This window comes from Pseudophryne corroboree, chromosome 1 (assembly GCF_028390025.1).
Source record: "Pseudophryne corroboree isolate aPseCor3 chromosome 1, aPseCor3.hap2, whole genome shotgun sequence".
Taxonomy (NCBI): domain Eukaryota; kingdom Metazoa; phylum Chordata; class Amphibia; order Anura; family Myobatrachidae; genus Pseudophryne; species Pseudophryne corroboree.
The window spans coordinates 125,001,618-125,025,860 of NC_086444.1; the positions used below are offsets into that span (position 1 = coordinate 125,001,618).

Here is a 24,243-nt window from a genome sequence, read left to right on the forward strand (position 1 = left end):
CCGTTTAAAAAAACAAACAAATTACAATTAATATTTCTATTTGGACAAATAAAAATGATGCGGAAAGAAAATACCATATATGGGTAAATACAAAATTTTTTTGTATGCACGGAATGTATATGGCATTTGTTTCGGAAAACTTGCTTCACCATTACATGCAGGCCCGGCGACAGGGGGGGTCAAAGGGGACAATCGTCCCGGGCCCCAACGTTGTGAGGGGCCCCGAGGTCCGGCTGCGGCAGTGTGGCGGCTGCAAGCTCATCATGGATGGAAGTAATTATATACATCGCAGCAACGAGCCGCCGCACCGGCCGCCCGCTGTGTAGTTAATAGCAGCATGATGCTGCTATTAACTATACAGCGGGCGGCTGGCGCGGCATCGCATTGCCGCAATGTATATAATTAGCCAGCACTACAAGAACAGCGGCACCCCTGTGGTAACCCCCCTCTGCCCCAAGGTCAGCTGTGCAATGACGTCACTCTCATCCCGGCCCGCCCTGTCTCTGCTGTGGCAACTACCTGAGAGGAGCGGCCGTGCAGTCTGCAGAAGCAGGACTGCAATTAAAATGACTGCCAGGCTGGCGAATATACAGAATAAAACAGCCTGAGGCAGGCAGGCTAGCAGCTTGTGGGGAGACTGGTCTGAATAGCGGCGGCTGTGTGCTGGTAAGTGTGCGCTCTTCTGGATTTTGGGGCTTTGGGTTTGGGCACGTCATAGATGCATGAATGCAGGCCTGGCGAAAGGGGGGTGGTCAAAGGGGACACCCTTACCGTGCCCCGAGGGTCAGAGTACTTTTAGTACTTTTACAACTAACTGCCTGTCTGTCACCAATTTAGTTAACTAAAGCCTAGTACACACTAGGCGATCCCCGCCGACATTGGCGGCGGCGGGGACCCGGCCGGGTGCCGGCATTGGCAAGTGCATACACACTTGCCGATGCCGGTGAGGAAGGGAGTGATGTCAGGGGAAACAACGGCAGCATGGCTGTCGTTAACGAGGACCTTCCTCGTCTGTACAAGTTCAGACGAGGGAGGGGGGGCGTTAACGATGTGCGCATCGATAGCGACATTGAGTGTACACACTAGGCGATATTGTGAAAGATCTTGCTCAAATCAGCCCTTCTGAGCGAGATCTCTCACTTTCTCGTCTAGTGTGTATGGGGCTAGTGTCTGGCCGCAGAGTCCTTCCTTCCCCCCTCACTTGGTCCCGTCCCAGTGGTGCATGCAGCCGTCACGACATCATGACTATGACGCTGCATCGCCTTCCATGTCTCTTGCCATTGAGGAGCATGCCTGAACCAGCCAAGCCTCCTGCCAGTGTTGGGCACAGGTGTGTGACAGTGCATTTACAGACTGAGGGGGTGGGGGGCCCCAGAGATATCAGTGTATGGGGCCCCAAGATTTCTGTTGCCGGCCCTGATCACATGTACTGTATAATAATATGTGGGCTACAGTATATTTAGATTAACTGAATGAAACAAAAGAGAGTGATTTGTTACCATTCAAAGCAGGTAAAATACAGTTATGGTTTATTGTGCCAAGAAGAAACACTAACCTTCTCGTTAATAATCTCAATAAAAGAAACAGTCAAAATGTTTGTAACAGAAGACAAAAGTTTAACGTGAGATTGATAGCAAATATAGGCACATGCAGGGGGGGATTCTAGTTGCCTGAAAACACTGCAGGCCAGCAGTTGAAATCATACTATATAATCTGATGTCACCACAGCTATAGCCACAACATACAGTATACAGTAATGTCTGCTCTGTGTGTGGATCTGAGCTCTTAATCAGTGCACTGGACCAGAGAGCAGCTGCCAGGAAGAATGGACAGGAGTCTTAGTATGAGGTGGGAGAATAAGTGCTTAGAAAGCTCAGTTCTGTCTCCTACTAGTTATGTATGTGTATTTATTATGGAACGTTTAACCTTTTCCTGACCACTTATGTTATTTATACGAGATAGATATAATCAATACATAAAGGGTTTAACACTCTCTCCCCAACAGCCTATACTACAGACGCGTTCTTCCTTGTTGTTGCTTCAATTGCGCCAAATAGCCTATCTCATTACATATTTTTCGCTCAGAATGTGCATCTTATTCGCATAATTAAAACACACAGAAGTGACAAAACTACATTGCTAGCTTACACTGATGATTTTGGTGTGCAACATTTCTGTATCAGTGTGCAACTGAATACGAATCTGTGTAAAAAGGGCTCAGATGCGAGCAGCCACAGCTTTTCCTCATGGCAAGTTTTGTTGTGATTCATCTTTGTACGTGTGTAAAAGTAATACCTGTGCCATTACAGTCATAGCCCGGCGTCTCTGCATCTGCGATGCGCATGAGATGCAAATGAGATGCAAAATTGACTAAAAAATATGGTACGCTACTTCTTTAAGAGCAAGTGAGCACACATAGGCCATCTATAGCGTTAATGACTAATTCTGCATTACATTCACTACACAGTGTGTAAGGAGACTGATGTATACATATAGAACGAGGGCTGGTGCTTGGTTCTTCTGCTGCTCCCGCAGACCCCTGGACTTGTTCCCATGCTCCTCATAGTAGGAGACTTGGATTGTGGAATGGTGCCCACATCCGGGGAAAGAAACAAACCATTCAGTTCAGGCTTACTGGGAAGTATATGTCTAGAAATCCTGCATTTGCCCCTGCAAAGTTGCATTGTTTATCTACTGGCAGGGTATATAAACTTTAGCACATTTGTAAATGTTACAGGCTACTTTTCCATAGTAGAACAAGTTATATACACTGCTCAAAAAAATAAAGGGAACACTAAAATAACACATCCTAGATCTGAATGAATGAAATATTCTTATTAAATACTTTGTTCTTTACATAGTTGAATGTGCTGACAACAAAATCACACAAAAATGATCAATGGAAATCAAATTTATTAACCCATGGAGGTCTGGATTTGGAGTCACCCTCAAAATTAAAGTGGAAAAACACACTACAGGCTGATCCAACTTTGATGTAATGTCCTTAAAACAAGTCAAAATGAGGCTCAGTAGTGTGTGTGGCCTCCACGTGCCTGTATGACCTCCCTACAACCCACACAAGTGGCTCAGGTAGTGCAGCTCATCCAGGATGGCACATCAATGCGAGCTGTGGCAAGAAGGTTTGCTGTGTCTGTCAGCGTAGTGTCCAGAGCATGGAGGCGCTACCAGGAGACAGGCCAGTACATCAGGAGACGTGGAGGAGGCCGTAGGAGGGCAACAACCCAGCAGCAGGACCGCTACCTCCGCCTTTGTGCAAGAGGAACAGGAGGAGCACTGCCAGAGCCCTGCAAAATGACCTCCAGCAAGCCACAAATGTGCATGTGTCTACTCAAACGATCAGAAACAGACTCCATGAGGGTGGTATGAGGGCCCGACGTCCACAGGTGGGGGTTGTGCTTACAGCCCAACACCGTGCAGGACGTTTGGCATTTGCCAGAGAACACCAAGATTGGCAAATTCGCCACTGGCGCCCTGTGCTCTTCACAGATGAAAGCAGGTTCTCACTGAGCACATGTGACAGACGTGACAGAGTCTGGGGATGCCAAGGAGAACGTTCTGCTGCCTGCAACATCCTCCAGCATGACCGGTTTGGCAGTGGGTCAGTAATGGTGTGGGGTGGCATTTCTTTGGGGGGCCGCACAGCCCTCCATGTGCTTGCCAGAGGTAGCCTGACTGCCATTAGGTACCGAGGTGAGATCCTCAGACCCCTTGTGAGACCATATGCTGGTGCGGTTGGCCCTGGGTTCCTCCTAAGGCAAGACAATGCTAGACCTCATGTGGCTGGAGTGTGCAGGCTGGAGTGTGCAGTTCCTGCAAGATGAAGGCATTGATGCTATGGACTGGCCCGCCCGTTCCCCAGACCTGAATCCAATTGAGCACATCTGGGACATCATGTCTCGCTCCATCCACCAATGCCACGTTGCACCACAGACTGTCCAGGAGTTGGCGGATGCTTTACTCCAGGTCTGGGAGGAGATCCCTCAGGAGACCATCCGCCACCTCATCAGGAGCATGCCCAGGCGTTGTAGGGAGGTCATACAGGCACGTGGAGGCCACACACACTACTGAGCCTCATTTTGACTTGTTTTAAGGACATTACATCAAAGTTGGATCAGCCTGTAGTGTGTTTTTCCACTTTAATTTTGAGGGTGACTCCAAATCCAGACCTCCATGGGTTAATAAATTTGATTTCCATTGATCATTTTTGTGTGATTTTGTTGTCAGCACATTCTACTATGTAAAGAACAAAGTATTTAATAAGAATATTTCATTCATTCAGATCTAGGATGTGTTATTTTAGTGTTCCCTTTATTTTTTTGAGAAGTGTATTTAGGAGCACTGGAGAATAACACTACCTTTGGCAATCTCTCTCTCTCTCTATATATATAAATAAATAAATACATTTCAAGTGAAATTTTTGAAAACACGTAACCCCCATCTCCCTCTCCCCCAAAATAAAACCCAACTGTATTTATGTCAACCTACTTGTGTTTATAAGAAACTGGTTGGACACTCCAGGATGATCAACATCATGTATTGCACTTGCAAAGATTGCAGCAAGAATTTCCATATCTGTGAAAACAGCCTAGGGAAACAAACACAAAATAGAAGATCAGTAAATGCATTGCTTTCTCAATGGAAATCTTACATACACTGCCAATATAAGGGGTCATTCCGCAACTATTTGCAGCGCTGCGATCAGGTTAAATCTCAGCAAAACTGCGCATGCATATGCAGGTGCGTTGTATGGGTACAAAGAGGATCGGTGCTGGGCGATGGATTTAACGAAGAATCCATTCGCACACCCGATCGCAAGGTGATTGACAGAAAGAGGGTGTTTGTGGGTGTCAACTGACCGTTATCTGGGAGTGTTTGCAAAAACGCAGGCATATACAAGCGTTTGCAGGGCGGGTGTCTGACGTCAATTTCGTGACCGCAGTGGCTGAGTAAGTCCAGAGCTACTCAGAAACTGCAAAAACCGTTTTTTGTGCCGTCGGCTGCAACAGCGTTCGCACACTTGCAAAGCGAAAATACACTCCCCCCATAGGCGGCGACTATCTGATCGCAGCGCTGCAAAAAGTTGCTAGCTAGCGATCAACTCGGAATGACCACCATAGTGACAGCTAAGGTGACAGAGACTGGGAGCAAAGACACAATAACAGGAGGGCTCACCAACTCTGCTGATACCCTGTTCATGCCCAAACTACGGGGACAGTTCAGCTGGCACATTGGGGTGCATCTTCCCTCGCACCCATAGGTGTGAGTAGGAAAAGGTGCAGTGCTAGGGGAACCGTCATTTTTTGGTGAAGCGTGCAGCCGCACATCGCCAAGAATTTAATTACACCTGATAAGAGGCCTATGCTGTACTAATTACGGATGCGGAGCTTAATATTACAGGAGGAAACTCCCAATGTTGTGCAGAGAGTGCGGTAACATATGGTCTGGGTATGGTGAGAATGTAGGCGTCCGTACCTCCAGAGCTGGGGTTGAAAGCAGCACGTGAGTAGACTGCGCAACATCTGCCGCGTGTATGTTATTATGATAAGCCACATCCGCATGATAGTGATCTTCTAGAGTCATTAAGTATGTAACTAAGGTGTCTACTGGAATTTTAAATGTCTTCAACAGATCCCGTTCCTGCAGGTGAACACAGAATAAAGGAAAACAAAGTGAACATATAGGATAGCACCTGTAGAGCAGTGTTCTCACACGTATATCTGTATATACTGTACACAATAGTATGTATATGGACATCGCACAAAGTCCTACCTGAAATATAGTGTGTATGACCACTGTGAGAGGTCGGTTTCCAGAATATTCCGCTACTTTAAAAATATTAAGGCCCCATTTATTCACATCTTCAAGTTCCTAAAGGGAATGAGAAAAGCAGAGAAGGATGAGACGGTGTCACAGGAGTGGTGCAAGTAATGTGCCGACTGGTCACATGACTGAGCTCTCATTCCCCCTCCCCTGGCTGGGGACTTGGTACGCGCAGCCTAGAACGTTCTGTTAGTGACATCTTAGCTGATAGCTACAAGAACACATGGCGTGTAGGAGAATGCCATTAATTAATTACCACAATGCTTTTAAACAGCGTCGTACTGCCAAAAGTATTAAAAATGAATAAAAATAGCTATCCGGATGCAGCAATAAACATTCAAAGCTGTCCCCTCTTAGTAGATTAGCAATAGGTCTCTGGGGATGTGCAACCGACATTAAATACACTATGCAGAGAGTGTGCATGAATTACTGGGTGCAGATGTTACAGGTTAAGGTATTATAATTATCCCATTTTATTAAATATACAAAAATAATTTGTTTTAATGCCCCCTTTAACATCCAGGCTTAAATATAATATGCCACAGCTACAGATACGTCGCGCCAAAGAGCCCCTCATGGCACGCAAGGTCACATGAGAATCTTCTAGCGTCAGGCGTCTTGTTTGCTTCTTTTTTTTGCATAAAATGTGTCTTAATCGCAACACAATGCAACTACGGCGCAGCTTTTTCCAATACAAGTTCTGTTCTGTTCCATATACAGACTCAGTCGCATACAACATACAAGTGCCATATATCAATCAGCACAGTCTCCTGGCGCATCCTAGTCACACTGCATTGTGATTACGATGCATTTTTGCCAAAAAAAAGACACCAGTCCTTAGTAGAGCTGCACGGGATCTTGCGGCTCACTCACGCCAGGCATCTCGTGCTTTATGGCATATTGAGGCTAGATGTATGAGGACACATCTGTATGTCGCACAGTCGTACTTAACATCCAGCCTTCAAGCACCCCCAACAGGTCATGTTTTCAGGATTCCTCTCTGTAGAAACAGGTTGCATAATTACTGACCCAGATTCGTCAGTACATCATTAAAGAAATCCAGAAAACATGACCTATTGGAGGTACTTGAGATTACCTAAAGGATAAAAAAAAGGGGCAGACTAGATGGGCCAAGTGGTTCTTATCTGCCGTCAAATTCTATGTTTCTATGTTACTTGAGGACTACAGTTGAGAACCACTGATGCAGTGAATCTGATGCTACTGTAGCTAGCACTTCAGACGCGCTCCCTTAGCTTGCAGCTCACCATTGGGTGTGGCACAATCTAGAGTGCCAGCTTCCAGTAACAGGGGGTCCTGTAGGCTATTTGGTACATGTGGGTGGTGGTGTTGGGTATAGTAAGAGTACGAGTGCGACGACCCCTGTAACCTACAGACATGACTTATAGGTCTCACCTTGGCTAGAGAGTCTTCATTTTCACTTTTTACGCCAAATCTGGGGATACTGGAGTTGGTCAGACTAGAGCTGTGCATTAGTTTCTTCACCCCGCTGATCTGAGACATGGGCCTCTTCTTCTTCTCCTTCTCTTTCTCTTTCTGGGCCTGCGTCGGCATCTCCACTTCATGTTGTTTATCTACATAGCGACGTGCATAAATTAAGTTGAGCCATTGAAATTGTGAACGGTTACTAAATTCACCATTGTGTATGCACCATTCCAACAAAAGGCGCACCACAAAGATGATTCTCCCCAATGGGAATCATGGGAGACACAGGCCATGCTTTATTTGGATAATAATCACAGCTGTGCTGCTCTCTAGCGGCAGTATAATAGTTCCACACACCAATAAAGCTTAGCGCCCCCTATAGGCTGCTATGTGACATTAGGCAGGGGCCACTGGTGGCTGTGAGACACTTCTTACTATGAAACCATGAACTACTTATCCCTAAGTCACAAATACAGAATATGCTGTATTATTATTGTTACGGGAGGCAATCACGAGACCACCTGTTGGGATCCCGACGCTCACAATGCCGACACCAGAATCCTGTCAGGCGGTGAAATGCCGCCTCCGGAATACCGGCGCCACAGGCTTTTCTCCCTCTGTGGGTGTCCACGACACCCACAGAGGGAGAATATAACCTGTGGTGAGTGCAGCAAGCCACCGTGCGCGCAGCATTGCAAGTGCAGCGAGCCAGCAAGGGGCTTTCTAGCGCTCTGCCCGCTGCCGACATTCTGGCAGACGGGATCCTGCTGTAGGGATCATGACAGCTGGGATCCTGGCTGCCGGTAAATAGTATGTTTTCCTATTATTATTATTATTATTATTATTATTAATACAAATAATACATTTTCAGGCAAAATAAATGGAGCTTTAAGAAAATGTTAAGTTCAACATTTAAAACCAAGGCCAGTATGTAATGAAGTCCAAGTTCGATGGCCATGCGGGATGCCGGCCAACCCTCGGACTTTGTTTTAAAGGGGCAATCATGTACAAGGCTAAACCATGTGCATGATTGCCCCTTTAAATAAAGTCTGATTTCAGCCAGAATCCCGCGCGCCCGCCGAACTCGGACTTCAGTACAGACCGGCCCAAGTCATTAAACATAAAAAAGCACTGAAACCTCTGACTTATATCCTGCAAAATAATATATTTTTAGGAACACATCCAGCAAGACTGGTAGAGCTGATGATTTATTGCAAGGCACGAACAGCAATAAGGGAAGTATAAGTGGAAGCCTATATATTGGGCTGCAGTAATTACAGTATCACTCTGGGTATGCACAGGCTTTGATATGTATCCTTTCAGGCAGGTGCACACAGTTCACATAGATCAGAAGGGAAAGTCCTAAATCCAGCTGTCAGGTCATTCATGCAGGAGCACAAACATGTCTGGAAGAGTCACATCTGCTGTTGCACTCCATGGGAATCCCTAGTACTCCCCCAACTAGGAATGTCCAGTCAGGCAGAAACCGCCCATTAGTTCTGCATCTTGCCTGCTCAAGATTAAAACTGGCCTTGAATTCAGCACAACCATATAACTTCCATTCATATAAACACAATGCTTCTCAATCACCATGTTCCCACTGTGGAAAGCTTCTCCTTACTGAATTTCCTGGGATCCTAAAAGGATTTGCTGCAGAAATATTCATGATTGCGGTGTATGCGTCGCTTGCTCATAGTGGAGGTGGGGTTATTTACTATTCATAAGAGAGCAGCCTATCATTTCAGTAGAGCCAAGTGACACCACCGAGGGGTGTGGATCATTAGATCGACAGTGTCTAGGTCAACCACTATAGGTCGACAGTCACTAGGTTGACAGGGTTGGAAGGTCGACGGGGTTTCTAGGTCGACATGTGCTAGGTCGACAGGTCAAAAAGGTCGACATGAGGTTTGTTTGTTTGTTTGTTTTGGTGTCGTTTTCTTCGTAGAGTAACCGGGAACCCCAATTAGTGCACCGTGTCCCCTCGCATGGCAAGCGAGCTTCGGGCAAGGTTTATTACCGTTCCAATCGTAGTCCATGTGGATCGTTAAGTATGAAAAAGTTCAAAAAAAGGAAAAAAATGTGTAAAACGCATGTCGACCGTTTGACCTGTCGACCTAGAAACCCTGTCGACCTAGTGACTGCCGACCTATAGTGGTTGACCTAAACATTGTCGACCTAGACAGTGTCGATCTTCATACCGGATCCCCCACCGAGATACTTATAAAGTCTTGAGAATAGATTCTATGTGCCGAATTCAAATGTTCTGCACCCTCTCCCGACCGTGATGGCGCCCGCCGGCAGTATTCTAATGTTACTGCCGATGGGCGCGACAAGTTCATTTCAGTTCGCTACCCCAGACGGGTCTTTTCACGATCGCACCTATTACTTTAGTCGGGTTTATGTGCTTTGCGTGCCCAAACCCGACTGTAATGGGCGCGATCAGCGCGATAACGGGGGCCATTTCAATATTGCCCCTCTATCTCCCGTCACTTTAGATGGGAGATAGGGGTTGTGATAAGATTTGAATTCCCCCTTAGAGTTCACTAGTTCCCAGTGACATCACCGAAGGGTATCAGGCAGACAGCTGACAGTAACAGTGTCGGCATGCATAATGTGACACCACAATGGCAACACTGGAATGTCTACATGGTTCAACATGTCAACAGGCACCATTCCGACATGTTCACAATAACGACAGCTGAAATGTTGCCATGTGAAATGTCGAAATTCTCAGAACGCTTGGAGTGGGAGAGGTTAGGGTAAAGTTGTGGGTGGGGGTCGGAGGAATCAGGGTTAGGCACGAAGGGGATGGATGGGCTAGTAGGGTTCACGCTAGGTTGTTCTAGCAGAGCGCAGCTCCCTCATCGATTTGATAATGGCAAAGTGCACCCTATCCTTTTAGCAGCGCCCTGCTGTAATAGTCTGCTTGTGCCTTCCCAGCGGGACACAGTGTCCTCATGTGGGGGGAAAACTTACAGTTGCCGATCACTGGTGCTGTGTGTGCATGTGTGTGGCTTCTATTCACAGTGAATGGCAGGTTTGGGGGCAGCACAGCATGTCTGTAAAGGGGGGTACTCACGGAGCGATATTCTAAGCAATCTGACTAGATTGCTTAGAATTTAAGCATTATCGCTCCGTGTGTACCCCCTACAGCGATAGCAGGCCAATCTGGCGGGTCGCTCACTTCACCCACTGGGTGAAATGAGCGCCCCCCCCCCCCCGTCTCCCCCCGCACGCTCAGCACACATCGCGCTGTGCTGAGTGGCGGGAGAGAACCGCTCAGCACACAACTCTCCCACATCGGGCCTTAAGAGCTGGGCACGCCTCCAAGTGTGAAGGCGATAGGGACGCGTCCCCCCTGCTGGCCATGCCCCTTTTGGCATGTGCATGTGACCCCTGCCCGCACCCTGGCTCCCTACCCTTCCCGCAACCTAGTGGGAACACTGGGTAAGGGATTAAGGTCAGGGGGAAAATACTTACCAGAATGCCGCTGGGTACCCCTCTGCGCCAGAACTGCTGATCACATGACCGCCAGCACAGGAAACAATACGATGGAGACGCCGCTGCCACCAGGACCATGTAAGTGACCGATGGGGTGCTCAACATGCTATCATGTTGACATGACATCTGTCGGCATGCTAAGCATGTCAACATACTGCCTGTTGAAATTTTGACTATGTTGACATTCTCATGTCGACCTGATGCATTCAACCTAACATACCAGACTTCCACGCAAGGTGCTTATAGATTCATCAGAATGAATCAATGCTTCACTGAATTCTTCACCACACTATAAAATGCATGAGAATACAGTCTAACAAGTCCCAGTGTGCCTCATATGTCTCAGTGACCGATTCCTAGAGAAGTAATAATAATTCATGATCTCAGTAATATTACTTTGGCCCATAGACAGCTGCCCCTAATGTATATAGGCAATAGGCATAGTTTCCCTTCCATATTTCACTCCAGAAAACCTTCATTTGTCTGTTCTGAGGCTTCTACAAGAATCATTTTGTCAGCAAAACTGAAAACAATTAAACCATTAGGCGACACAGCGGGATCGGTATGAAATACCTCCCATCAAAATCCCGACGGTCGAAATCCCGACAGCAATTGACCGACGGTCAAAATCCCGACATGGACAAAATACCGACATTTAAAATACTGATAAGGTCAAAATACCGTCATGTAAAATGCCGACAGGTCAAAATACCGACATGCGTTGTTCATTGTTTTTGTGTGTGTGTCGACATGGACACCATATAAGTGTACCGCTGCGCTCGCCATGCTTCGGGCACGGTGCCTCGCTGTGCTCGGCACACTATTATATTCCCTGTCCAGGTCCACTGGGATGGTAAAGTATGAACAAGTCGGTTTCAATGAAAAAAAAAATCACGAAAAACTCATGTCGGCATTTTGACCTTGTCGGTATTTTGACCGTTGGTCAATTGCTGTTGGGCTTTCGACCGTCGGGATTTTGATTGGAGGTAAATTGACTGCATCCCGACACAGCTATAGCACAGCTTGGCTTCATTAAGGAAGATGGGTGAGAAATAACGGTGGCATTTTCACACATTTCCCCATATACCGACTACCGGAATGTCATCCGTTATATAAACCATTTCTAGACCTGTTCCGAGCATCATGGTGTAGGTGAATATTGAGATTAATGGAACATCCTGTTCTATGAATAAGCAAATCTCATTGAATTCTCCTTGAGGGTTTTGGTCTGGTCCTGGTAGCTGTACAGTGGACTGTGCATTGCAGGGGATTCCCTCACCCATATGCGGCTGTCTGGATGCAGGGCATTTTCTCTGCTCAGATGTTGACTGTGTCATATTTATCATACCTCCCTCCTACGGTCAGGGAATGTCAGAGCTTCATCACGCTTCCACCAGCCTACACCATATCTCAGCATGCCATGCCAGTACAAAGATGACTTCCTACAGTACATTACCCATTACTGTAAAACTTTTTATAGACTGTGTGATTTACTCCCTTCCTTCTGCACATATTACATTAAGTTTTTTTCTATTTATTAAATCTCCTTTTTATCTGTGTAGTGAATAAACAGGAGCTGGAGGATTTTAGTCACCTCTCTGTTGTAGCATATGGTACAGTACTGTAGGTCTCTTGTGTCAAACACTAGATCACTATACACTTAGGAGCTATAGTGCGGGACAGCATGGGCTGTGGGAGAGCAGCAGGATGCTTTAGAAGTGAAGACATTAATGTATTATTGCTGACGCACAGTGTCCTGGCTATGTGTGCTCAGCACAGCAACCTACAAACACAGCAATGTATGGGGAATTACAGGGAGGCCAATTAAGGAAATTAGAATGCAAACAAAGGAAGCTCTCCAGTACAAGTTACTCTGCATAGGACACGTGCGGCCGCCTGCAATTACATGGAGGAAAAGGGTAAACTCTTTTTCTTACCTAAAAATGTGTTTGAGATATATTCCGAGACCTGGTTGCCAGACCGGCTCATCTCCGATAGATGGGTGAGCTCCCGGTTGAGCATTCTTTTGAACTGTAAAGGAAACAGAAATAAAAGGAAATACATAAGTTTACATAGAAACACACATATGTATAGGTACATACATATACAAGTATGCATATTTATTTAATATTGGCCTGGAAGTGACTTTTTCCATAAGTATTTAACCATACCGGTCATTGTTTATGTAAGTTCTCTTTACAAAAAAAACAGCAACATAGAATTACAGGAATGAAAACATTCCAGCAAATACTGCAGAACATGTTAGATCGTAAGCTCTTTGGTGTAGGATTCTCATTCCCACTGTGGGCCTAAGTAACAAAGCACACGTGGGCTTCACCTAGGGGGCAGATTCAACTACTCGCAAGCTGCCGCTGGAGTGGCTTCCAACAGATTTGGTGGGATGTCTCTTTTGCCTCATTTCTGCTGGCAGACTATGGAGCAGAAATGACATACCGGAGGTCACGCTCGTGCGTGCAGTGTCTAACTGAATCTGCCCCTAGGTGTGCAGAGAGTGGGAAAGGGCAAAGGGTCACATCCAAACTTACCTCCAACCTATTCCTTGTCTAAAATGCTATTTCTCCTCACTTTCACCTCATGGTATAAATGTATGATGAAAGTGAGGGGACACTGGAGATGCTTCTATTACATATGTCACTTTTGAGTGCTTTTTTTGCTACGCTACTGGAAGTGAGCTTTGAAATGCGAAATGCGCTACCTCCCAACATGGAGGCACCAAATGTCCCCAGTCAACCATCTCAGAACTCATGCAACATTTTAGTACTTCTACACATAAACACCCTGAGATACCATTGTCATTTTATCTCATTACACTAATCATCTGCAATGCTCTGAGGTCAGCATCTCCTCGCAATACGCAAGAAACGCCCTCACTACTATTATCTCCTCCCACTGGAGTGCACCAACTTCCAGTTCTCCTGAAATACCATCGCCTTCCTCCATTGGCTGAAATCTGTGTGCACTTGTGAATCAGGCAACGTTTCCACGGTACCTCTGTAGAAACTGATGCTTGAGGCAGCTCAAGTTAACATAATAATATGTAAGGAGCAGGACAAACGAACTAACAAAAAAAAAAAACAGCTTTAAATGCTGCTCGTCAATTCATTAGTAATTAATGACAACATGGAGGCATCAGCTGAAGCCTCGGACAGGTCACTAGTTCCTTATGGCTCCCTCCACTGCATGTAGGCAATAGGTGACTCCTAGATAACGCAATTTACTTACAGGAATAAAAATGTATGCAAAGGTTTTATATTAATTAGATTCCTACCAGCTATGAGTAATTACATAAAACACCCATAGAGCACTGTGTTCTATCACACCAGCAAACAAAAACACATAATATGACGACTTTATGACTGAATGAAAAGCCAGCTCATTGAAAAAGTTCATTTATGAATTTGTGAAATGTTTAGGTCTTAAAGAGAGACTGCGCCCAATCCCCACGTGCGAGAGTGTTCCAATTACTATTCCCCTTCCACCTGCCAGGCCAGGTACTCTGCCCATTGCACAACCAGAACCTCTCAAGCACCTCAGCACAGAGAGATAAAGGAAATTCAAGTTATTAGTGTGCTTAAGGGGGTCTGGTCTCCAGGTCGACAGTAACTAGGTCGACACTATCTAGGTAGACCGCTACTGGTCGACAGTAATTAGGTCGACAGGGTATCTAAGTCGACAGGTTCTCTATGTCGACATGTTCTAGGTCAAAAGGTCGACATGAGTTTTTCACATTTTTTTTCCTTTTTTTGAACCTTTTCATACTTAACGATCCACGTGGACTACAATTGGGAACGGTAAGCTTGCCCGAAGCATGGCGAGCGAAGCGAGCCATGCGAGGGGACACGGTGCACTAATTGGGGTTCCCGGTCACTCTACGAAGAAAACGACACTAAAATAACATAAAAAACGCATGTCGACCTTTTGACCTGTCGACCTAGAGACCCTGTCAACCTAGTTACTGTCGACCAATAGTGGTCGACCTAGACACTGTCGATCTAGTTACTATCTACCTTCCATACCACACCCGTGCTTATGCCAGAGGTGGAAAGATGGTTTCCCTCTGTATATTTTCCTGTTTTGAATAAATATATGGTGTACACCAAGTAAAATATAAGCTTCAAATAACAAACCACCATAGAATTAGAGGTAACACAGCAGAATGACCGTATACAGCTACAGTGAGGGATCGCAGTGTCTGGTGGCCTCCGCAAGTAGATACAGCGAGACTTGGAATGTATAGTAGCTACGAATAGCACGCATGACAACAAAATGCTTTGCGGGGAGCGCAAAACAGACAACAGCCAAACCGGAGCTCTGCAGAAAACATCCTATTAATGTGTATGTGGCACACGGTTAAAATGCATAAACGTTTGTGTTATTGTATTTTATTGACACGACAGATCTAATTTATTCCAAGACAGATAGCCGTAAGTGGAAGGTCGGTACTCTGTGAAGGAAGTTGTAGTGGAAGACAAAGAATATAGCAGGACATAGACTAGGGGGGAATGTAATAGGGTGTAAGCATTAACAAGAAGTGAGAGATTTTGTGAGAGTTCTCCTGTTTTTTGTTTTGTTTGTTTTAAAGTGGCAATCATTTACATGGAAAAACCAGATTGATTTTGCCATGTAAATGATTGCCACTTTAAAAACAAAACAGGAGAACTCTCCCAAAATCTCTCACTTTCTGCTGGGGGTTTTAGGTTTAGGCTGCAGTAAGGGAGGGTTACGGTGTTAGGAGGGGAGGGTTAGTATATTTACCCAACCCCTGTCAGGATTTTAACCATCGGGATGCTGTGGTCGGTAGTCTGACCGCCGGCATTCCAGCCCCAACCTGTGGCATTGCATTTATAGTGGTTGTATAGGCCATGGCGGCACTGCATTTATAGTGGATGTATAGGGCATGGCGGCATTGCATTTATAGTGGATGTATAGGCCATGGCGGCATTGCATTTATAGTGGATGTATAGGACATGGCGGCATTGCATTTATAGTGGATGTATAGGGCATGGCGGCATTTGCATTTATAGTGGATATATAGGCCATGGCGACATTGCATTTATAGTAGATATATAGGCCATGGCGGCATTGCATTTATAGTGGATGTATAGAGCATGGCGGCATTGCATTTATAGTGGATGTATAGGCCATGGCGGCATTGCATTTATAGTGGATGTATAGGACATGGTGGCATTGCATTTATGATGGATGTATAGGCCATGGCGGCATTGCATTTATAGTGGATATATAGGACATGGCAGCATTGCATTTATAGTGGATATATAGGCCATGGCGGCATTGCATTTATAGTGGATGTATAGGCCATAGTGGATGTATAGGCCATGGTGGCATTGCATTTATAGTGAATGTATAGGCCATGGTGGCATTGCATTTATAGTGGATGTATAGAGCATGGCGGCATTGCATTTATAGTGGATATATAGGCCATGGCGGCATTGCATTTATAGTGGATGTATAGGCCATGGCGGCATTGCATTTATAGTGGATATATAGGCCATGGCGGCATTGCATTTATAGTGGATGTATAGGACATGGTGGCACTGCATTTATAGTGGATATATAGGCCATGGCGGCATTGCATTTATAGTGGATGTATAGGCCATAGTGGATGTATAGGGCATGGCGGCATTGCATTTATAGTGGATGTATAGGCCATGGTGGCATTGCATTTATAGTGAATGTATAGGCCATGGTGGCATTGCATTTATAGTGGATGTATAGAGCATGGCGGCATTGCATTTATAGTGGATATATAGGCCATGGCGGCATTGCATTTATAGTGGATATATAGGCCATGGCGGCATTGCATTTATAGTGGATATATAGGCCATAGCGGCATTGCATTTATAGTGGATGTATAGGCCATGGCGGCATTGCATTTATAGTGGATATATAGGCCATGGCGACATTGCATTTATAGTAGATATATAGGACATGGCGGCATTGCATTTATAGTGGATGTATAGGCCATGGTGGCACTGCATTTATAGTAGATGTATAGGCCATGGCGGCATTGCATTTATAGTGGATGTATAGGCCATGGTGGCATTGCATTTATAGTGGATGTATAGAGCATGGTGGCATTGCATCTATAGTGGATGTATAGGCCATGGTGGCATTGCATTTATAGTGGATGTATAGGCCATGGCGGCATTGCATTTATAGTGGATGTATAGGCCATGGCGGCATTGCATTTATAGTGGATGTATAGAGCATGGCGGCATTGCATTTATAGTGGATGTATAGGCCATGGTGGCATTGCATTTATAGTGGATGTATAGGCCATGGCGGCATTGCATTTATAGTGGATGTATAGGCCATGGCGGCATTGCATTTATAGTGGATGTATAGGCCATGGTGGCATTGCATTTACAGTGTAATGGACCCGGGTTATTTTTTATTTTTTTAGCCATTTACACCGACGGCTGACCCAGGTCAACCCAGCAATAACACAGGTCTTTGGCTTCGTGTAAAAGGGATATTACTGTCTTCATATTACAATTTCATGGCTGCATACTGATCAGAAGAAAAATGCATGGGTATATGGTATTATCCGTATTTGAACCATCTAATTGCAAACTATTCAGTTGAGGTTTATGTTGCCAAAAACTCACTGTACAACAATATACAATGCATTGCTGCATATTGTTTAAGGTGCGCAATCTATTGCTGCATATTAATCATGCAGGATGCACAATGAACCACTGTATATTACTCATGTAGGATGCATAATGCATCGCTGCACATTAGTCATACAGGATGCATAATGCATTTCTGCATATTAGTCATGTAGCATGCATAATGCACTGCTGCATATTACTCATGCAGGATGCATAATGCATATTAATCATGTACGGTGGATAATGCACTGCTGCATATTACTCATGTAGGATGCATAATACATCCCTGCCGATTACTCATGTACGATGCATAATGCATCACTGCCTATTACTCATGTAGGATGCATAATGCATTTCTGCACATTAGTCAATTAGTATGCATAATGCATTGCTGCATATTACTCATGCAGGATGCATAATGCGTTGCTGCATCTTAATAATGTAGGATTAATAATGCATTGCTGCGTATTACTCGTGTAGGATGCATAATGCACTGCTGCATATTATTCATGCATGATGCATAATGCACTGCTGCATATTATTCATGAAGGATGCATAATGCACTGCTGCATATTATTCATGTAGGATGCATAATGCATTGTTGCATAATACCCATTTGGGATGCTTAATGAATTGCTGCATAAAATACTCCACAGCCGCTCCATATTTGTTTCAGATGCCTAATACTTATCCATATGCATGAGAATGGCTCTGTAACACTCATTTCAGATTCATAATGATTTGCTACAAAATATTCATTTCAGATGCACAGGATTCAGTCCATAGGAGCACCATGTTGCTGCATCATATTAATACTGGATGTGGTCCTGTAGCAGAAGTATGCAGAATTGATCCTCGCAGCCTGTGGCTGCACTGACACAAAGAGGAAGCCTCTCAGTAATGACAGCGGTACAGCGTTTCCCTCACATGGATGTGCATGTCTGATGTAAACAGTGCTCACTTCACATAAGCCATCAGCCCAAAGGCAATCTTTATAAATCGGTATAAACAATATAAATATACATGGTTTGGTACCAATACCACATATCCAAGCATACTGTAGGTGCTTGCCTATAGATTTACAGGTGTAGGTTAACTTGGTCAAACAGGTTTTTAATTGGATGCATATATAATATTCAGTTTAAGCTAAGGGTGACAAGTTACACCCTGTCCCCCTGTAATAGCAGGCTTTGATTTACTGGACCTGTGCACAATGCAGACACAAGGGGAGCATAATATAATGAAGACAGTGAATCAGAGACCCTGAGCTTTCTCAGAGGATAGTACTCTACACTGTAGAATTGCTGACCTATGAGTCCATCCCAAAATGCAGCGCCAGCAAAACAGATCCATAAATGCACCTAGTAACACACATACTGGCGCACATAACAACTACTCAAATGGGATTTTATTTTTATAATTGTTTGCAAAATCTAACCTTGCCATAATCACCATATTTCATTGTAAGATTAATCAGCCATTTACAAATAGCCAGTGATCCGATTATCCCTATGAGATCTGAGACCCAACAATAGCCAGGTACTGATGAGATGCCTACAGTCAGGTATAAAACATTACATTGCCAAATGCATAATAAAAGGCATAGGACCAATCCGATATTACTGAAAGTATTCTAGATGTGTACAATGCACAGTAAATACACAATATGCTTATTGCTGTCTCTTTACATGAAACGTTTGTCACCATCGCTAATCTTAATCAGATTTATCCCCCTGCCTTCTACGTTTCTAAGAATAGACTTGGTCAATACAGGCTAATTGCACACAAAATAATTGCTTGAGATTAAGGTTTCATATTGCTCCCAGTCTTTAGTAAATGACCTATCATTATAAATTAGCAATAGGACAACCTAAACGCCCCATCACAGAGCCTGTAGCACAGTCAGAAGGGAAGGCAGCATACTGTACAGAACATTCTTTTCTATGAAGGTAAACAATCACAGTTTGTGCACGACATCAATCCTCTCGTGTTTCAGGTAGTCAAGACGCTCATCATCTATATGTGCCTATTCTGCAGGCGTAATATGTAATAAAACCATATATAGCTCAATACACTGACAAAATACTACAAGGATACAGAGGGGTGTCTGAGCACAATAACACTGCATGTGAAGAATAAAAACCAAAAACTGTCTTCTATATACTGAACATAACACACAGATATCACTGTACCTTGATGTAGCCCCAAGACACAGAGAGCAGATAGTTTGCTTCAGGCATTTTGGAAGAGATTTTGAGGGTTTACCAACAGGGGTGGAATTTGTGATTAAAATACCAAAATGTTGTCGGTTTGTTTCAGACTTCCTGCTGGTCACTTTGTCCCAGAGTTGGACTTAGGTACACAGGCTGCATTGTGAAATGAGCTCCCATTGTGCTGTATTCTGGTTGTACGAATACCATTTGTAAAAATCCAGGGGGCTGTGGTAGTCCAGGATTAGCAAGAACAAAAAGGCAGGGATAGATGAAAAGAAATCCAGGGATCTGGGAATCTGCATTTTTCCTGTGCACCAGGTCCTAATGAGAGGTGTGTGCCAAGGCGTCTTGCCACTGAGATGGTTGTCTGCCAAGAGCACAAAAAAGGAATCTTAAGGAAAACCATCAAGGATGCTAAGAGGACCCACCCCTAAATCTCATCTGAAGCCAATCACCGTTCTTCTAACAGCAGTAAGGACAAGGCAATGTACAAATTTTCTGATTGGACAGAGATGCTAAATCTCAGTGGAGCAGTGAGTGTCTCTCTTATAAATGACATTTAGTAATGGAATCCCTGTAGCACCAGCTATCTACAGAGAAGATTCATTAGCACACTTTTCCATCTTCTTTTGTACTTGATAAATTGCCTTAAAGCCTTCTGATGAGCCAGTCATGGGTCCTTCTGGCCACAGACATTCCCAGTGATTTGCAAGGCTTGAACACAGGCACCACATAGAATATGCATGAGCAAGGACAAGGGGGAACAGTGCAAAGCACTCCTGAGCTCATAAACCCAGCAAACTGCATGATGTATGACTATTGAGCTGCCTGGATAATAAAAATAGATCCTCGGTGACAGGCTGGCAGTGTGCTGCTTGGAGGAAATCAGGATCGTGCCGAGTGCGGTGGATGCTTCCATTCCTCAGGGAAAAACACTGGTTTTTCAAGTAGCTGTATTTTGCAACCTGTGCATTGATTAATAAAGGTAAATTCAGCCATAATACTAACTATGGTAAAATGAAACCTTATACATAGACTCTCAATGCAACAGTGCCCCCTGTGGACAAATCATCACGAAACTAATGTCAATTAAAACACTTTTTTTTTTTTTTTTTTCTTTAGAGATGAGCGGGTTCGGTTTTACTCGGATTTACCCGAATCTCCTTATTGGCTATCGGACGTCACGTGTTTTGGTTAGCCAATAAGAAAATTCCACAAAATAAGAAATGGCAATAATTCTGGCGTAAAGAACCGAGTAAATCCGAACCCGCTCATCTCTAATTTTTTTATACTCCTTGTAAGATTGATCTATTTTGTTCATACATGCGTCTTCTACACAAGAAATATACAACTTTTCTCAATGATATACTGTAAGATGAACTGTGTATTCTCCCCTTTTGCTGGGTGTCACTGATGACAACAGTATTTAAAACAAGGAACTGTGATACAAAACTTCTACAGCATTGATTTAATCATAATGGACAGACTGAACCTCTGCAAATAATCTTACACACACACACACATGGAGGGTCAGCTTCTCTATATGGTGGCAGCAGTCACAGTCAGTGATAAATACATTTAACTATACGACTGTGTAACAAGACATTTATTCAAGTCTAATATCCATCTAGCGCCCTGCAGTCTTTACACATTTGAACCTCCGCAAATCATAAAATAAGATTTTACTTACCGATAAATCTATTTCTCGGAGTCCGTAGTGGATGCTGGGGTTCCTGAAAGGACCATGGGGAATAGCGGCTCCGCAGGAGACAGGGCACAAAAAGTAAAGCTTTTCCAGATCAGGTGGTGTGCACTGGCTCCTCCCCCTATGACCCTCCTCCAGACTCCAGTTAGGTACTGTGCCCGGACGAGCGTACACAATAAGGGAGGATTTTGAATCCCGGGTAAGACTCATACCAGCCACACCAATCACACCGTACAACTTGTGATCTAAACCCAGTTAACAGTATGATAACAGCGGAGCCTCTGAAAGATGGCTTCCTTCAACAATAACCCGAATTAGTTAACAATAACTATGTACAATTATTGCAGATAATCCGCACTTGGGATGGGCGCCCAGCATCCACTACGGACTCCGAGAAATAGATTTATCGGTAAGTAAAATCTTATTTTCTCTATCGTCCTAGTGGATGCTGGGGTTCCTGAAAGGACCATGGGGATTATACCAAAGCTCCCAAACGGGCGGGAGAGTGCGGATGACTCTGCAGCACCGAATGAGAGAACTCCAGGTCCTCCTTAGCCAGAGTATCAAATTTGTAAAATTTTACAAACGTGTTCTCCCCTGACCACGTAGCTGCTCGGCAAAGTTGTAATGCCGAGACCCCTCGGGCAGCCGCCCAAGATGAGCCCACCTTCCTTGTGGAGTGGGCCTTTACAGATTTAGGCTGTGGCAGGCCTGCCACAGAATGTGCAAGTTGGATTGTGCTACAGATCCAACGAGCAATCGTCTGCTTAGACGCAGGAGCACCCATCTTGTTGGGTGCATACAATATAAACAACGAGTCAGATTTTCTGACTCCAGCTGTCCTTGCAATATATATTTTTAATGCTCTGACAACGTCCAGTAACTTGGAGTCCTCCAAGTCACTTGTAGCCGCAGGCACTACAATAGGCTGGTTCAGATGAAATGCTGACACCACCTTAGGGAGAAAATGCGGACGAGTCCGCAGTTCTGCCCTGTCCGAATGGAAAATCAGATATGGGCTTTTGTAAGATAAAGCTGCCAGTTCTGACACTCTCCTGGCCGAAGCCAGGGCTAGAAGCATGGTCACTTTCCATGTGAGATATTTCAAATCCACCTTCTTTAGTGGTTCAAACCAATGAGATTTTAGAAAGTCCAAAACCACATTGAGATCCCACGGTGCCACTGGAGGCACCACAGGAGGCTGTATATGTAGCACTCCCTTAACAAAGGTCTGGACTTCAGGGACTGAAGCCAATTCTTTTTGAAAGAAAATCGACAGGGCCGAAATTTGAACCTTAATAGATCCCAATTTGAGACCCATAGACAATCCTGATTGCAGGAAATGTAGGAATCGACCCAGTTGAAATTCCTCCGTCGGAGCACTCCGATCTTCGCACCACGCAACATATTTTCGCCAAATTCGGTGATAATGTTGCACGGTTACTTCCTTCCTTGCTTTAATCAAAGTAGGAATGACTTCTTCCGGCATGCCTTTTTCCTTTAGGATCCGGCGTTCAACCGCCATGCCGTCAAACGCAGCCGCGGTAAGTCTTGAAACAGACAGGGACCCTGCTGAAGCAAGTCCCTCCTTAGAGGTAGAGGCCACGGATCTTCCGTGATCATCTCTTGAAGTTCCGGGTACCAAGTCCTTCTTGGCCAATCCGGAACCACTAGTATCGTCCTTACGCCTCTTTGCCGTATAATTCTCAATACTTTTGGTATGAGAGGCAGAGGAGGAAACACATACACCGACTGGTACACCCAAGGCGTTACCAGCGCGTCCACAGCTATTGCCTGCGGATCTCTTGACCTGGCGCAATACCTGTCCAGTTTTTTGTTGAGGCGAGACGCCATCATGTCCACCATTGGTCTTTCCCAACGGGTTACCAGCAAGTGGAAGACTTCTGGATGAAGTCCCCACTCTCCCGGGCGAAGATCGTGTCTGCTGAGGAAGTCTGCTTCCCAGTTGTCCACTCCCGGGATGAACACTGCTGACAGTGCTATCACATGATTCTCTGCCCAGCGAAGAATCCTTGCAGCTTCTGCCATTGCACTCCTGCTTCTTGTGCCGCCCTGTCTGTTCACATGGGCGACTGCCGTGATGTTGTCCGACTGGATCAACACCGGTTTTCCCTGAAGCAGAGGTTCTGCCTGGCTTAGAGCATTGTATATTGCTCTTAGTTCCAGAATGTTTATGTGAAGAGACGTTTCCAGGCTCGTCCATACTCCCTGGAAGTTTCTTCCTTGTGTGACTGCTCCCCAGCCTCTCAGGCTGGCGTCCGTGGTCACCAGGATCCAATCCTGTATGCCGAATCTGCGGCCCTCCAATAGATGAGCACTCTGCAACCACCACAGAAGAGACACCCTTGTCCTTGGAGACAGGGTTATCCGCAGGTGCATCTGAAGATGCGACCCTGACCATTTGTCCAACAGATCCCTTTGGAAAATTCTTGCGTGGAATCTGCCGAATGGAATTGCTTCGTAAGAAGCCACCATTTTTCCCAGGACTCTTGTGCATTGATGTACAGACACCTTTCCTGGTTTTAGGAGGTTCCTGACAAGCTCGGATAACTCCTTGGCTTTTTCCTCCGGGAGAAAAACCTTTTTCTGAACCGTGTCCAGAATCATCCCTAGGAACAGCAGACGAGTTGTCGGCATTAACTGGGATTTTGGAATATTCAGAATCCACCCGTGCTGTTTTAGCACTTCTTGCGACAGTGCTAATCCCATCTCTAGCTGTTCTCTGGACCTTGCCCTTATTAGGAGATCGTCCAAGTATGGGATAATTAATATGCCTTTTCTTCGAAGAAGAATCATCATCTCGGCCATTACCTTTGTAAAGACCCGAGGTGCCGTGGACAATCCGAACGGCAGCGTCTGAAAC

General features: G+C 45.0%; 1 protein-coding gene across 9 annotated transcripts in view; it reads right to left on the reverse strand.

Annotated features, from left to right (window-relative positions):
* The window catches only part of PDE4D (phosphodiesterase 4D), a 1,020,783-nt gene that overhangs the window by 21,855 nt on the left and 974,685 nt on the right, over positions 1 to 24,243 (reverse strand). For 8 of the 9 annotated variants that reach the window (XM_063962730.1, XM_063962764.1, XM_063962783.1 and 5 more), the window contains 5 exons: positions 12,723 to 12,816; positions 7,255 to 7,433; positions 5,791 to 5,889; positions 5,494 to 5,658; positions 4,507 to 4,606 (listed from right to left, as the gene is read on the reverse strand). In XM_063962730.1, the coding sequence (XP_063818800.1) occupies positions 4,507 to 4,606; positions 5,494 to 5,658; positions 5,791 to 5,889; positions 7,255 to 7,433; positions 12,723 to 12,816 (637 nt within the window). Of the gene's footprint in view, positions 1 to 4,506; positions 4,607 to 5,493; positions 5,659 to 5,790; positions 5,890 to 7,254; positions 7,434 to 12,722; positions 12,817 to 19,633; positions 20,034 to 24,243 lie in introns of those variants that run through there. The other variant, XM_063962801.1, reaches the window with a different exon arrangement.